We start from the raw sequence: 13,117 nt of genomic DNA, 5'->3' as shown, positions 1-13,117 counted from the left end.
CCTAGGTTCCAAGACAGGGCTTCGAATGCTCTAGCAAGAGCAAGCTGTCTCCGAAAGCCCTACAGGCTTCGCCTAGCCCTAAAGAACCAGAAACCGATTATGGGGTGGGCCCCTGCCATCTGTGCTTCGACTAGCCCTTAGATGTTTCTGATGCGGACTACAGTTTCCTGCATTCACCTACCTAGTCAAGGACATTTACTGGACACCTGCTATGGATGAGCACCATGCCAGGCTCTGGGAATATAAAAAATGAGGAAGTCCTTGCTCAAAAAGCTTAGCTGAGGTGAGTGTTTATAAAGAACTGGTAGGGCCTGGGGGTTCGGCTTGGTGATGGGGCACGTGTTTAGCAAGCATCTGGTCCTGGGTTCCATCTCCAGTACCGAAAAAAAAAAAAATTTTTTTAAATAAAAAAGTTGGTAACACTTTGTGCAAAGGGAAGGTCCTGGTTTCCCCTCCACCTCTGTGAGCTGAACAGCCGCTCTTTTATGCCTCACCCAGCCAAGGCGGGAGGAGCAAGTGGCCAGAGAGGCCACTCCACTTCAACCCAGCAAAATGGCTCTGCCCCCATCGTCTCCAGTCAAAGAAAGGCACTTCCCCCTCCCTCCAGGGTTCTCCCAGGTAGTTTACTACAGCTGGAACAACACGCGAGCCCCTCAGCCACGTTCTTGCAGTGAGCATAGCTGACCTAAGTTGCGTGAACGTTCCCAGAGCTGTTTTCTAAGAATTCAGGCAGAAGCTCTCTTAAAGATATGTTCATGGTTATCTAACCCTGGGCACTGGGATGAAGAAAGGTGAAGCAGGTTTCAGTCTGAGTGTGGAAGGATTTTTTTTTTTTTTTTTTACTTTTTTGTGGTTGTTTTCTGCAGATGAATGTTTTCTGAGGCCATCCTACCATTCAGAGTGTAGATAGTGAGTATACTCACAAAACAGAAAATAACTTGCTCTGGTCATCTGGTTCCATTAAGAAGCTTATGTCCCTGAGTGACATCAGTCATCAAGTCAGTGGGGCTCAGACGCCCTCCCTCCTTCCCACTGAGGTTGAGGATGAAACACTGATGGGGGACAAAGGCCCACCTCAGAACAACGGGACTTGGGGTCAGTGCAGGTCCATAAAAGGTCTAAACCCAAGTTCAAGGTGGGGCCACTGATATGGTCATCATTCACCTCATCAAAATGTCACCCTGGGACACATTCCCCTCTTCCAGCACTTCAGGGGACAAGAAAGTTGACCCAGGAAGCTACCATCTCAGACCAGGAGAATCCATTAGCCTCCCGTCCCCTGCCTTGTGTCTGGACCTGGAAAGTCTCCTATCCTGGGATGTGCGGTAGGCAAAGAGAAGAGGTGCGGTTTTGAGCTTTCCCTTTTGTCCATGTATCCATTAATTTTTTTTCCTCTTCCTCAAGTTGCTTCAAAACAAGGAAGTCACTGTCATTTGTAGGAAAAAAAAAATCCTCACCATCAATATGTGGTATCCCTGGCCCCAACCTACTAAGTGGGAGGCAGAAATCCCAGGTCATGGCTCCAAGTGCCCTGGGGGTGGACACATCCCCTGAGCACCTGAGCACAATGGAGCCCCATGCAGGTGGGATATGAAATCAGCTGTCAGTAATTAATTGGGTGGCCCACAGAAATCATTCGGCACCATTTTTCACATTTTTATATTTCCATTATCATCTCTAAGAGGATGAACAGCATCTTGAAGGGAGAGCTCACCTTGTAGCCTCCCCACCCCACTCCAATCCTTAGAATCAGAAACAAAATTTGCACCCTATCGCCTGGCTGGAGTTCGCTTCATGGAGGAATAATTGACTTTCCAATGGGACTCCCATAAAGTCAAGAATTAGGACCCACCTGGGCAGTCTGAGGCGGGGGAATAGCCTTAAACCACACATTTTCTCCAGGGTGGCACAGCGCTCACTTCTAATTAGAGCTTTTATGATATCCAAGCTTTTTAGAAGCTGGGAGAGCAGGAAGGGCAGGGAGATATCAAAATGTTCACCTTCCACTTGAACACCTGTCCTCAAATGGTGATCATTAGGATGTGAGTGGCCAGCAGCTTCCTAAGTTTTAATGCCCTCCTCCTGGACCAATCAGCACATGTAAGGAAAACCAGAGCCCCACCACTGCAGCTCTGAGTTTAAGACTAGATGGCTGTCTAAGTGCCATGTGATCTGAAGTCCCCAAGGCTTCCTATTAAAAAGCACGTCCTCCGCTGACTGGCACTGTGGCCTGAACAACCTGAGGGCAGGAATTACCCCGGAACCCATGCAAGTAGAGGACCTGCAAGGGGAACCAGGTTAACTCCAGAATGTGGCTACTTCCTTCCACTCGCTTTCTACTCGCATCAGTTCATTTCCTGGGTTATGTTAAACAGACCCAGAAAAGGCAGATTTTAACGATGGAGCAAAGGAGAAGGGACAGCCTGGGAGGATGGGTCTGAGTGAACCAGGAAGTCAGTGACTGAGCTCCAGGGAGAGGTGCAGGGCACAGGGACTGCACCCAGCTTCTACCCTGCCTGGAGGTGCCCCAGATGGAGCCTGTGGACATGGGACCTGTTAGCCTGAGAAGGAAAGTCTGAGGCTAGCTGGTGGATGGGGACGAGAACAGAGGAGAGGGTAATGGAAGAAAGAGGGACGGACGGCCTGTTTGGCTCTGTGCTGGAGGAGGCCCAGGGGTGAGGGAGATGGCTGTGTGGCCCCTGTTCTACCACAAGGTTGGGAGAGGCAAGAAGAGGCATCAGGAATGCAGGCTGGCTTTACTTAGGGAGGGTGGGAGTGGAGGAACATGGGTTTAGTCCTACAAAACAGCATTTTTTAAATTATTTGACTATTAAATTATCATGACCATTTAAATCATCCTGTAAATGCCTGAAAGCCACATGCATGTCCATCTGTGTTTCCTGATTGTGTCTGAACTGCCTCTTCTCCATGCCTGACTTTCATGATTGACAGCACACAGGAATGATACAGTGCAGCCTCTCTGCAGCCCACAGAGACCAGGGACCACCAAGGAAAGAGGAGGAATCCGGAGCAGTGCAGCCTCTTACAGCTGCAAGCCCTTGCTTTCAAGGACTGCTCCTTCCTGGAGACAGTCTGTGCTCACTGTCCCCGCACCCCTACCCTTGCTTGGACTACGCAGACAGCTCTGTCTATAGCCAAACTCCTTGCACCTTGATAGATGCCCACTCCTGCCACATCACCAAACCCGCCCTTCACTAACCCCTGCAGCACCTCCAAAGCCTCAGGAGCTACTCTGTGAGATATTAAATATCCATAAGATTATATAGAAAATTCCTGCAATATTTTGTGTTTAACACTCATTTACATATGCTGAGCCAGGCTCTGTGCTAGACTCCACAAAAGGAAAGCAAAATACAAATGATTGTTGGAAAAAACGAAATTATAAATCCCAAAGAAATTCTGCATTAGCAGTTGACCACTCCTGACCATGGCCCCAGACACTCCAGAGTTCTGTTCAAAGTCATCTGCCATGGGGGGGCCTCAAGTAGGCAGCTTTGAGAAGCCCTGCAAGGCTTCAAGACTGTACCAACTTCCCTGGCCCCAGTTCCATCCTTGCCCTCACTGGGTTCTGCAGGCCTAGACAGGCCCTGCCCACCTCCCACCTATGCTCAGCCCTTCCTGCAGACCTGCCTCCAGTCCCTGTCCAGCCAGAAGCTTCCTCCAGTCACTCGGGTCCTCAGCATCCCTCTCCTTAGCTCCTTACTCCCCTTGCCTCTTGGCTCACTCTGCAAATACTGCCTTTCGCTTTTCCCTCTGTATACATGTGCACTCCATGCTCTCCTGTATAGCAGCCCACCCAAAGTCGAGAACACTCCAAAGTCAAAGGACAGATTCACATTGTTTAAAACCCACAAATGTAGATGTTTAAATATTAGTATTGAAACAATAACCACACCTCCCCCTCTTAAATAAAACATTTACTGGTGTAATCCAGCATTTCAGTCGCATTGCTCAGTTGAATCCTTGGCCTTCGCAACTGAACACACCATTGACTGGCAGTGCAGCGAGCAGGGCAGGATGAAGACTGCCCGCGGTCAGCAGCTCTGCTCACCCTGCCTGTCACAGCAGCTTCAAGTTAATGAGACCTGTGCTTCTTATTGGTTGAGTCAATTTTTTGCTGTGATAAAATACGCCCCCCCACACACACACACCCTGCTGTGAAGAGAGGACCCCAAAATACTGCTGAGGCTGATGAAAGACTGAGAGCACCATGAAATCACTCAGAGGCTAACTTCATCCACTGAGTTACTGCAGCCTGAATTCGGGCAGTCCAAGAGGAGGGAGAGGCACAAGCGTGCCCCCCGCCCCACCGCCCGCTCCAGGGAGCGGGCCTCAGCTGTCAACAAGGTCAATTCAGCTCCACACAGTACTCCACCCTGCAGACCCACCACAGGGCACACCACCCTTGAACAACCCAGAGCGAGGGCCGCAGTCAGAAAACCCCCTTTCTTACCTGCTGTGCCTCTGTATTTCCCAACTGTCAGCTTGTAGCGCTCCTTGCTGGAGGCCACTTGAAAGAAATCATACACGGCATAAGCGGATTCGTTGACGGTCTGCAAGTCCACTCGCACCTCGTACCGGGTGGGGGTGCCCGTGGTGAGATTGTGCAGTTTTTCAAGTCCTAGAGACATGGGATGGAATTCTAGTAACCAGCCTACCCTATGCGTGAGACCTCGCCATTTGCATCTGAGACTTTCAGAGCCAAAATTCACTTTAGCCTTTACCTTCTCTGCTAACAAGAAGCCTTCCCAACACTTTCTCTTTAATTTTCTGACTCTACTATTTCTTTGGCATGGGCGTGCCAATGACTTCTATGGAAGGCACCATGAGGGGAGCAGAGTGATCATGGAATTAATCCAAAATAGGCTCCATCTCTCTAAAGGAGAAGCAGCTCTATTTATCAATCGTTAATCTCACCAAGTGGAAAAACAGAGCAACACGTTCCGATCCCTGAAGAGATCTGCCCCAATCCAACCACAAATGCCACCTACTCTACCAGATGCTCAATGTCGGGCTCTGACTTCACATTTCCCACTGGATGTTTGGCTATTTCACTCTCTTTGAACATCTGCTCCAGAAGACAGCAGAAGAGGGGAAACAACATCCACCACCCTCGGCATCCCTAGCAGAATTTCAGGGACAACAGAATATCTCCCAGTCAAAGCCCAGGACCCCAGTCCATTGACCCCTTCTCCACTATGGGGTCTGTAAGAAGTCCAGGCTCGGCTGACCCTGCAGAGCTCAGACACAGCACAAACCCCCGGGGCATTCCTCCCTCTCTCCACTGCCACGGCACAGGGGCACAGTGTCCCTGTCACTTGGACCTCTCCCTGAGTGTAGTGGGCATCCTTGAGCTGCCTGACCTGCTTGTCAAAGGGGAAGTGACCCCTCTGCCACCCCCACCCTCCCAATGCTCAGAGAACCGACCAAGCCAGAACTCCTTCATGGGGTCCCCAAAGCCTTCCACGTAGCTCCGCCAACGCTTGAAGAAATCCAGTTGCCCAGTGTTCCGTCTCTGGAAGACCTGAGAAGGGAAACAGGAAATAGGTGCTCCACCTGGACATGCTAACAGACAACTGAGTAGAAGGGAAATGATGTTTATATCTCCAAGGTGGTGCAGGCAGACAAGAAGGGACTGTGAACCCGAACATATACGGACTCCCCCTAGGAGCTCCTCTTTGCGTATATTTTAGAAAGAATTTTCATCTATGTATCAGTTGATTCATGTTATTTGCCCACCATATTAACAAGTGTTGTTTAGATACAAGAAGTATGCTGGGTGCTCAAATGTGGAACACCTACTACAGAAGGTTTCTACCCTCAGTTATAGAGCACAGAAGAACTAGGGACCGGTGATATAGTTACTAGAGGTAGGCTCTATAGGGCAGAACATTCCAGACCTTTGCTGGCTCTGATCTGTAACTTTCAATATCTGTTCAACTTAATTGGAGCACATCAGTTGTCTGCCCTCCCTCCTTTAAATAGTTGGAAAAATTATTTTTAGTTCACCTGATTCCTAACAGCAAGTATTTAGTATTTGGGGGAAGGGGGAGACGTTCACTCAAATATTTATTAAGCATGTAGTTGGCACCATGCCAAGGTGATAGGTGAAACAGGTAAGCCAGAAATGCTCCCTGCCCTCATGGACCCAGCAGCCCAGTAAATGAAATAGACATGGATTAGATAATCCAGCAAATAAACATGCAACTAAAACAATGATAAGGCTATGAAAGAAGATGCAATAGGACTGTGAGAGAGCGATCAAGAGGCCAGGAAAGCGTCCCAACAGGGAAGCGGGTATCGGGCAGGAGAACTGGAGGCCAGGTTGTTGGGGCTCTGGAGCTGATTAGGAAGGGACAGGAAGGCAGCTGGAAAGGCGGGCAAGGTAGACACTAGTGGGGCTTCAATAAGCATGGCTGAAGACGTTGGCCCAGTGGACAAGCTGTGAGTTGTTGAAGGGTCTTAAGCAGGAAGTGAACTGTTCATACATCCATCTTGCTCAGACCTGTCTGGCTGCAGCACAGAGAATGGAAAAGTGGACGAGAGAGGTCGAGTTAGGAGGCCAGTGTGGAGTACTTGACAGGAGGCTGCCCTAAGATAGACAGAAGTGCCCAGAAGATCAAATTGGCAGATGTGGGGATTGACAGAATGTGGAACTGCAATAGGAGAGAAGCAAGATGAGTCTTCCTGAGTTTGGGTTTGCAGAGCCTGGTGACTACTCACTGAGCGTTTTCTTAGATGCAGGATTCTGAGAAAGGCCAGGCTCTGAGAGGACATGGTATGAGTTACTTTCAGGTTTCCTGGTGAATGAGTTCTTGCAAGGGCTGAGTTCTAAGGAGAAGCTAGGCTGGATGTCGAAGGCAGGTGTGCGTCTGGGAACACTAGGAGTTCACCAAATCCTGATTCACTTTCCTCTTACCAGGAACCCATAAAGAGCCCCTTCCCTAGCTCCCCTGGCAGTTAAGTTGGACCATGTGACTATTACTAGCCAAAAGGCTGTAAGTGGGAGCACAGAGAGCGGATGGGGCTCTCCGGGTTCTCTTCCATGGCCAAGCGTGGTGGCAAAGGCCACGTGCTGAAACCACAGAACCACAAGATGAAAGCAGCCAGAATCCTGAGTCACCACTTAGAAATGGCTTCACCCCAGAGCCAAAACGCTTATGTGCCACCTGGAACCTGGGGCTGGTTTGTCTTCGCAGCATGACCCACTCCATCCTAATGAACACAGAGCCACCAGACACAGGAAGAAGAGGAAGTCATGGGAAAGGATGAGTTTCCCCACTCAGGAAGGAACCAGCAATGGATCTGCCAGCCCTGGGGAAGGGTGTGTTCATTAAGGAGAGGGAAATGTAGAAAGAAAATCAGAACAATGTGGAGTCACAAAAGCCACAATGAGAAACACAGTCCAGAGTGTCAGACCATGAGAGGTATAGGAAATGGAACCAAACCTGTCCCTAGAATCAGAGGCAGAAATCACCGGTGACTTTAAAGCCAAGGCTGTTGACAAGAGATGGGGGAGTGCAGGGTGCCAAACTGGAATGGGCTGAGGTGAGTGAGGAAATGGAGATGGAGTGAGGTATTATCTCACAGGTGGGCTGCTTTCTTTACAAAACTTCCTCTATCTGGAAAGGGAAGGTAGGGTAGTTCCTGTCAGAGTAAACTGAGTTATTTTATCTGAAATAAACTAGAAGAGTACCTAAACCAAAATACATCTGTGTGCACTATTGGAATTGATAATCCACCGACCTTGAGGGCCAGGGGCTGGAACTGCATCTTCCTCTCCGCTTACTTTCCTTTGTGTCCATTTAAATGAAATCCCAACCCAGGCTTCACAGCTCATATTTCCAAAGAAAACACATTATCCTGAATTTGGTTAGGCAAACCTTCCAATAGCTGTGTGGCCTTTACATTTTTCTCTGGGAAGGATCGGGGTGGGGGTAGTGATGCTACAGTCATGCTGAAGCTCCCGTCCAGGTAGCTGGCCCAGGAGGTGCTGAATGAAGCACCCACAATGAAGGGGAGTCCTAGCTCTGAGGTAGCCACAGCCACATCCTGGCAAGGTGTGGGGAGTCAGCCTTTCTGTTCCTGACCCTGGGCAGCCCGTTGAAAAACAGGGACAGAGTGGGAAAGAAGAGTCCACCACGCAGAGTTGCTGGGAAGATTTCTAGATGCTCTACAAACATGTCCTATAAATGAGAAAGAGCTGAACAGAATTTAGGAATGGTCACAGCCAACAATCACAGGCAGCATTGGCCTCTTGGTGTTGTTCCCCTTTTCTCAAGTGTCCCTTTGTTAGAATTGTCCTGCTCCTTCCCTAGCTTCCTTCATTCTTTGCACATTCGCTGGCTCACATAATAAAACTCATCTATCTGCTGAGTGTCAGACCTGGAGCAAGAATTTATGATGTCATTTTACAGCTGTGAAAGTATAGAGAAGCAAGTAGCCAGTATCACACAGCTAGTAATTTAGTGGCTGAAGTAAGGGTAACACACACACACTCACACAAAACCTCATCTTAAATCAAAAAGGTTGGAAACACCCACTCTACCGAGTCTATTTCCCACAGAGCACTTCTGAAGACACGGAAGGTTTGTTTCCTGGCAAGGTACCAGTGCCAACCCCTCCCCCGGGCTCTTCCTGTATCACAGTCAGGGGAGGCCTAGGGCGGAAGTGGTACTGATGTTTGCTTCCCCGTGCACCATGTTATTAGGGGACAGACAGATGAGGATGGTGGGAACACAAGGTTAAGAGAATAATCCTATAAGATAGGATTATTGATTATAAGATAGGTCACTGTGCTGACCCCCACATGCTTTCTTTGCCAAAAAGCAATTTGCCTGCAGCCTTGCCTAGCCTAAGTGGACAGGATATGTCACATTCCTCAGCAAACTACCTGATATCTGCAAGGAAATGCAGGCAGGAAATAATATTGATAAGAGGAACCCATACTTTAAAGGAAGAGACTTTTGTGACCCTTTCATAGACCAGATTCTGGAAGAGAAGGGTAGTTCCTCCTAACCCTAAATCTGTAAGAATATTTGGTTAAGAAGTCATTTAGAACCAGACAGCATGGGCCAAAGTGACCTAGAGTTGCCAAGACAGTAGGGACTTGAAAGTCCAATGTCACCCTGCTGACAGTCAAAAGTCGAGAGGTAACTTGGGTGGGTCTCTCTGGAAACTTCTCTGAGATCCCCAATAAAACTGGAGTGCAGGAGAGGCACATTGTCCTTCTCCTCTCTGAGAGGACCTATTCTCTCCTTTGAGAGTGTCCCCTTTCCTTTTCCTATCCCTTCAGTAAACTCATGCCTATAAGGCACGTCTGAAATCCTTCTGACTTGGTCACAGGAACTGGGTTTAAAGAAGGGGTCTTTATGCTGCCTCAGCTCCTCAGAAGGCTCCAGCTCTGCACCAGTGTCACCTTGCACAAGGTCAGGCTCAGAGCCAAGCCTGCCTCTGAGGACAGGTGCGTCACAGAGGCCTCTGGTCTCCACCTCTTATTCACAAGCCTAGTATCCACACTCACCCTGATTTTTTTTTTTTAATAATTCTCCAGCATGGCCAGGGAATCTGATTCTGGTGTTCCTGACTCATTGTTTAGACCATTGTTTAGACTAAACCACATCCTCGGGCAAGTTGGTTAATATTTTCCTAAATTGTCAGATCAGACGCCAATAGCCCCATCTGCCATGGGTTAAAATCAGGGCTTCAAGCAAGGTCATTAATCACAGTCATAACACATTGAACTCATAATCTGGTACATATACATAATAATATTATTATATCTCAATAAATGCTTGTTTGCATTGTATTAAATCAGCTTTGAGTGCATTGACTCCCAGGGATCATTTATACACCTTGATCAGGCAGCATTAATTGAGCCACTCAGAATCTGGTCCATTCCCTTCCTGACACCAAGACACTTCATAATGAACTATTTTGGAATAACAAGAGCCCCTTAGCTAACCAGTCTCAGGGAGAAGAATCTCTTTGTGTCTGGCTCTATGCGCCAAAGCAGGCATTACACTCAAGAACTTAATATCCTAAATGACTAAACCAGGAAGAAAAAAAATCAAAATTGCATTTAAATGCCTTGGAAAGAGGCTCTGATTCAGTCCCTGAGACTTCCAAGATGGAAACATTTCAGCAGTCTCAGGGTTCCTTACAGCCTCCCAGGTGCCCTAGGGCAGTGTTCTTCCAGCCTGTTCTTCAAAGTGGGCTCCCGCCACCCAGGACAGAGAATTTTCTTAAAAACTTTCTAAAGGCTCAAAAGAAGAAATGTTCTCTAGATCAGCCTTCAGTGACAGAAGACTCCAGAACCCCCAAAGTGAAAATTGTCAGTAAACTATGTGGAGAACTTTTCGGGATTCCTCATGTTTTCTGGAGCATGTGGCTTTGCAGTGAACCCTGCAGGGTCCTGGCTTATGCGGTTCACCTCCAGGGGACAGAGAACTTGACTTGAGAGGGACTGGGGGACTGGTGTTGGTGAGGATGAAGGGTGGTCTCAGGATGTCTGGAACTGACTCTGTGCTGCGTTAGGGTCTTTTGCACAGAAGGTAGAAAGCAGGCTTCTCAAGGCAGGGGGCTTTCAGTCTGATTTGTTCACTACTAGATCTTGAGTGCACAAAACAGTGCCTGGCACTCAGTAGGTCCTCAATAAACACTGTGCAATAGTTTGCAAGTTTCCCAGGCAGCCAGACTGACAGAGCTCATTCTAAAGTTATCCTAAACAGATGTCTTCTTTCCTATGTGGGTTTGGCTTTCGAAAGCCACACTGGGTGGCACAACCTGCCAATGGTCAATTACAAGCATAGTGGCAGCAAACGGGCTTCAGGCTGGAAGGGTTGGAGGGCCCGGAGTCACACCAGTGCCGATGAACAGCAGCAGGTGCAGGGGGCGCTGGCCAGGTGGAAGACTTCCCTCTTTGCATTCTGCTCTGATACTCTAGGGATCAATCGGGAATTCTCCCCATCCAAAACTCCCATCCTATCCAATGACGGCTTTTCAGCTGTCAAATGCCCCTGTGCAGACAGTGAGTTTTCTTGATGCCGCTCCTTGGATGGTCTCATTTCAGCCATGGATGCTCAAGTGTCTTTGGTTTCCCGGCCCCTGAGCAAATGTGTAAATGAATATAGCTTGGCCACTAAGAGATGGCGCTTTCCGTTTCCACAGTGGATTGCCAGTGCACAGCAGGCAAAGGTCGCGTGCTGGGTGAGGCAGTGAGAGCTTCTATCCGTCAGACACAGGGAGGAGTGGGGAGGGAGATAGAAGGATCAGATCACCACCTTCATATGACTGATCCGGCGTGGAATCAAAGGAGAGGCTGTGCGGTTTAAGTGGACAATGCTCCAGAAAAGAAAACCTCCTCAGAGAAGAGAAACTACTAGAACTCTGTCCAAGCTTCCCCCTTTCAGGTCTTAGTCTTTCAAATCAAATCCCCAAAGGCCTTGTTTCTGTCCTGTGGAGCCAGGGTGGCAGAACCTAGACAATAGGCTCTGTCATCCTGAGGACTGAGTCCCCAGAGAGGCCATGTGTTTCCATCTTGAATGGCCTGAGGTGACCCATTGGGAAAAACGAATGAGTAAGAAGGCTGGAGTTATATATATAATATAACTAATATAATATAATATATAATACTATATAATATAAAATAATATAAAATAATGAGTAAGGAGGCTGGAGTTATATATATATATATATATAATAATGACTTTGTCATTAACTTGTGTGACTCAGTCAAGGTGTTTTTCTCTGTGGACTTCACTTTCCCTGTCTGTAAAACAGGTATAATAATCCTCCCACTTTCTCTAAAGCTGTTGGGACAGGGTCATGTTTACAAATGTTTAGGAACATAAGTAATGCACACAAGCCACGTGCTCACCAGCCCTATTTAACCAAGCCTGCTCTATGACAGGTAGTCAGTACAAAGCTCTGTCACTCTCAAAGCAGCTGCAAGTCCCCAGAGCTCCTCTGTCCCCTGGATAAAAATGAACTAGAGCCCCAAACACCACGTGAGCAGCTGTGACCAGCTCCCTAGGAAGGCAGTCGGTGTTCCACAGAGTTCCCAGGCTCTGCAGGACTCACAATCCAGCCGCCTCCGTCCGTGTCCATGTCACAGTACACCTCCAAGGGCCGGCTGGCATCGCCATTTATGTAGATGGTGTAGAGACCACTGGCAGCGTTGCTGTTCTGCTGCACCTGGCTGCAGTCCGAGGGGTGTGGGAAACGGGCATCGACTGGAAGGCGAGCAGAGGGACAGTGTGGTGAGAAGGGCAAGGGAGGGGCTTTTCCTCGTCCGTAAGGCAAGCTATTTTGTTGGAAAATCAGTTCATAACCTCTTGCTATTTTGCTTCTTCCAACTCTTCATACACATTTTATTTTCCTCACTTACTCTGCTCTCATCAAACTCTGCAAAGACATTTTAAGGCCAAGTTCACATCACTTTCTCCCCCAACCCAATTCTCCCACAAAATAACTCTCCCTTTCACTCTGACTTTACTGTCTCCACTGTGGGATGGGCTTCTTTGAAATCCGTAACTCCGTTTACATTGCCCCATGCCCCCAGAAATCCGGAACTCTGCAAGCACTCGCTCACTCCAGCCTTGCCACTGCCTGTCCTCTATGGCACTGCCATTCAGAGGCCAGGATTCTTGTCACCTGTGGAGAGTGGGGTGGAGACGCTCCTGCTCCGGCGATCACCCTTAAAGGCAACCAAGGACACAGGGTAGGTGGTGCCCTGCTCCAGGCCTTGCAACTCCAACCTCTGGTCGCCCCTTCGGAGCTGCACCTCCTACCAAGCAAAGAAGAAGTGGGTGGTCAGTGATGCGGTTATGGCCCCAGCATGCTGGATGTCCAAGCTTTCCTTGGTGCTACTGACAGAAGCTCTCCAAGGGCTCAGTGGCAGCCCAGAGCCCAGTGGGTCCCAGCCACCTCTCTGAGAGCCCTGCCACGGAGATTCATCATTACTGGGAATACAGGCTGAGAGCCAGGCACCGCCACTCCTCCAGCACTACCAGACCCCAAGGACGTCTTCCTCAGACACCCACCAGGGCACTGACCACAGCCACCACTAGCAGCAATTTGCTGACAATGATGGGCC

At 48.8% G+C, this 13,117-nt stretch overlaps 1 protein-coding gene across 2 annotated transcripts in view; it reads right to left on the bottom strand.

Moving 5' to 3' along the window:
* Positions 1-13,117, bottom strand: part of Tnn (tenascin N) — a 73,270-nt gene that overhangs the window by 4,897 nt on the left and 55,256 nt on the right. For both annotated transcript variants that reach the window (XM_021722537.3, XM_078022360.1), the window contains exons 17-20: positions 12,676-12,808; positions 12,103-12,254; positions 5,449-5,545; positions 4,475-4,642 (exon numbers count right to left, since the gene is read on the bottom strand). In XM_021722537.3, the coding sequence (XP_021578212.2) occupies positions 4,475-4,642; positions 5,449-5,545; positions 12,103-12,254; positions 12,676-12,808 (550 nt within the window). The remainder of the gene's footprint in view (positions 1-4,474; positions 4,643-5,448; positions 5,546-12,102; positions 12,255-12,675; positions 12,809-13,117) is intronic.

This window comes from Ictidomys tridecemlineatus, chromosome 10, assembly GCF_052094955.1.
Source record: "Ictidomys tridecemlineatus isolate mIctTri1 chromosome 10, mIctTri1.hap1, whole genome shotgun sequence".
Taxonomy (NCBI): Eukaryota; Metazoa; Chordata; class Mammalia; order Rodentia; family Sciuridae; genus Ictidomys; species Ictidomys tridecemlineatus.
The sequence above is the reverse complement of the archived record's forward strand: the minus strand, read 5'-3'. Positions and strand labels throughout refer to the sequence as shown.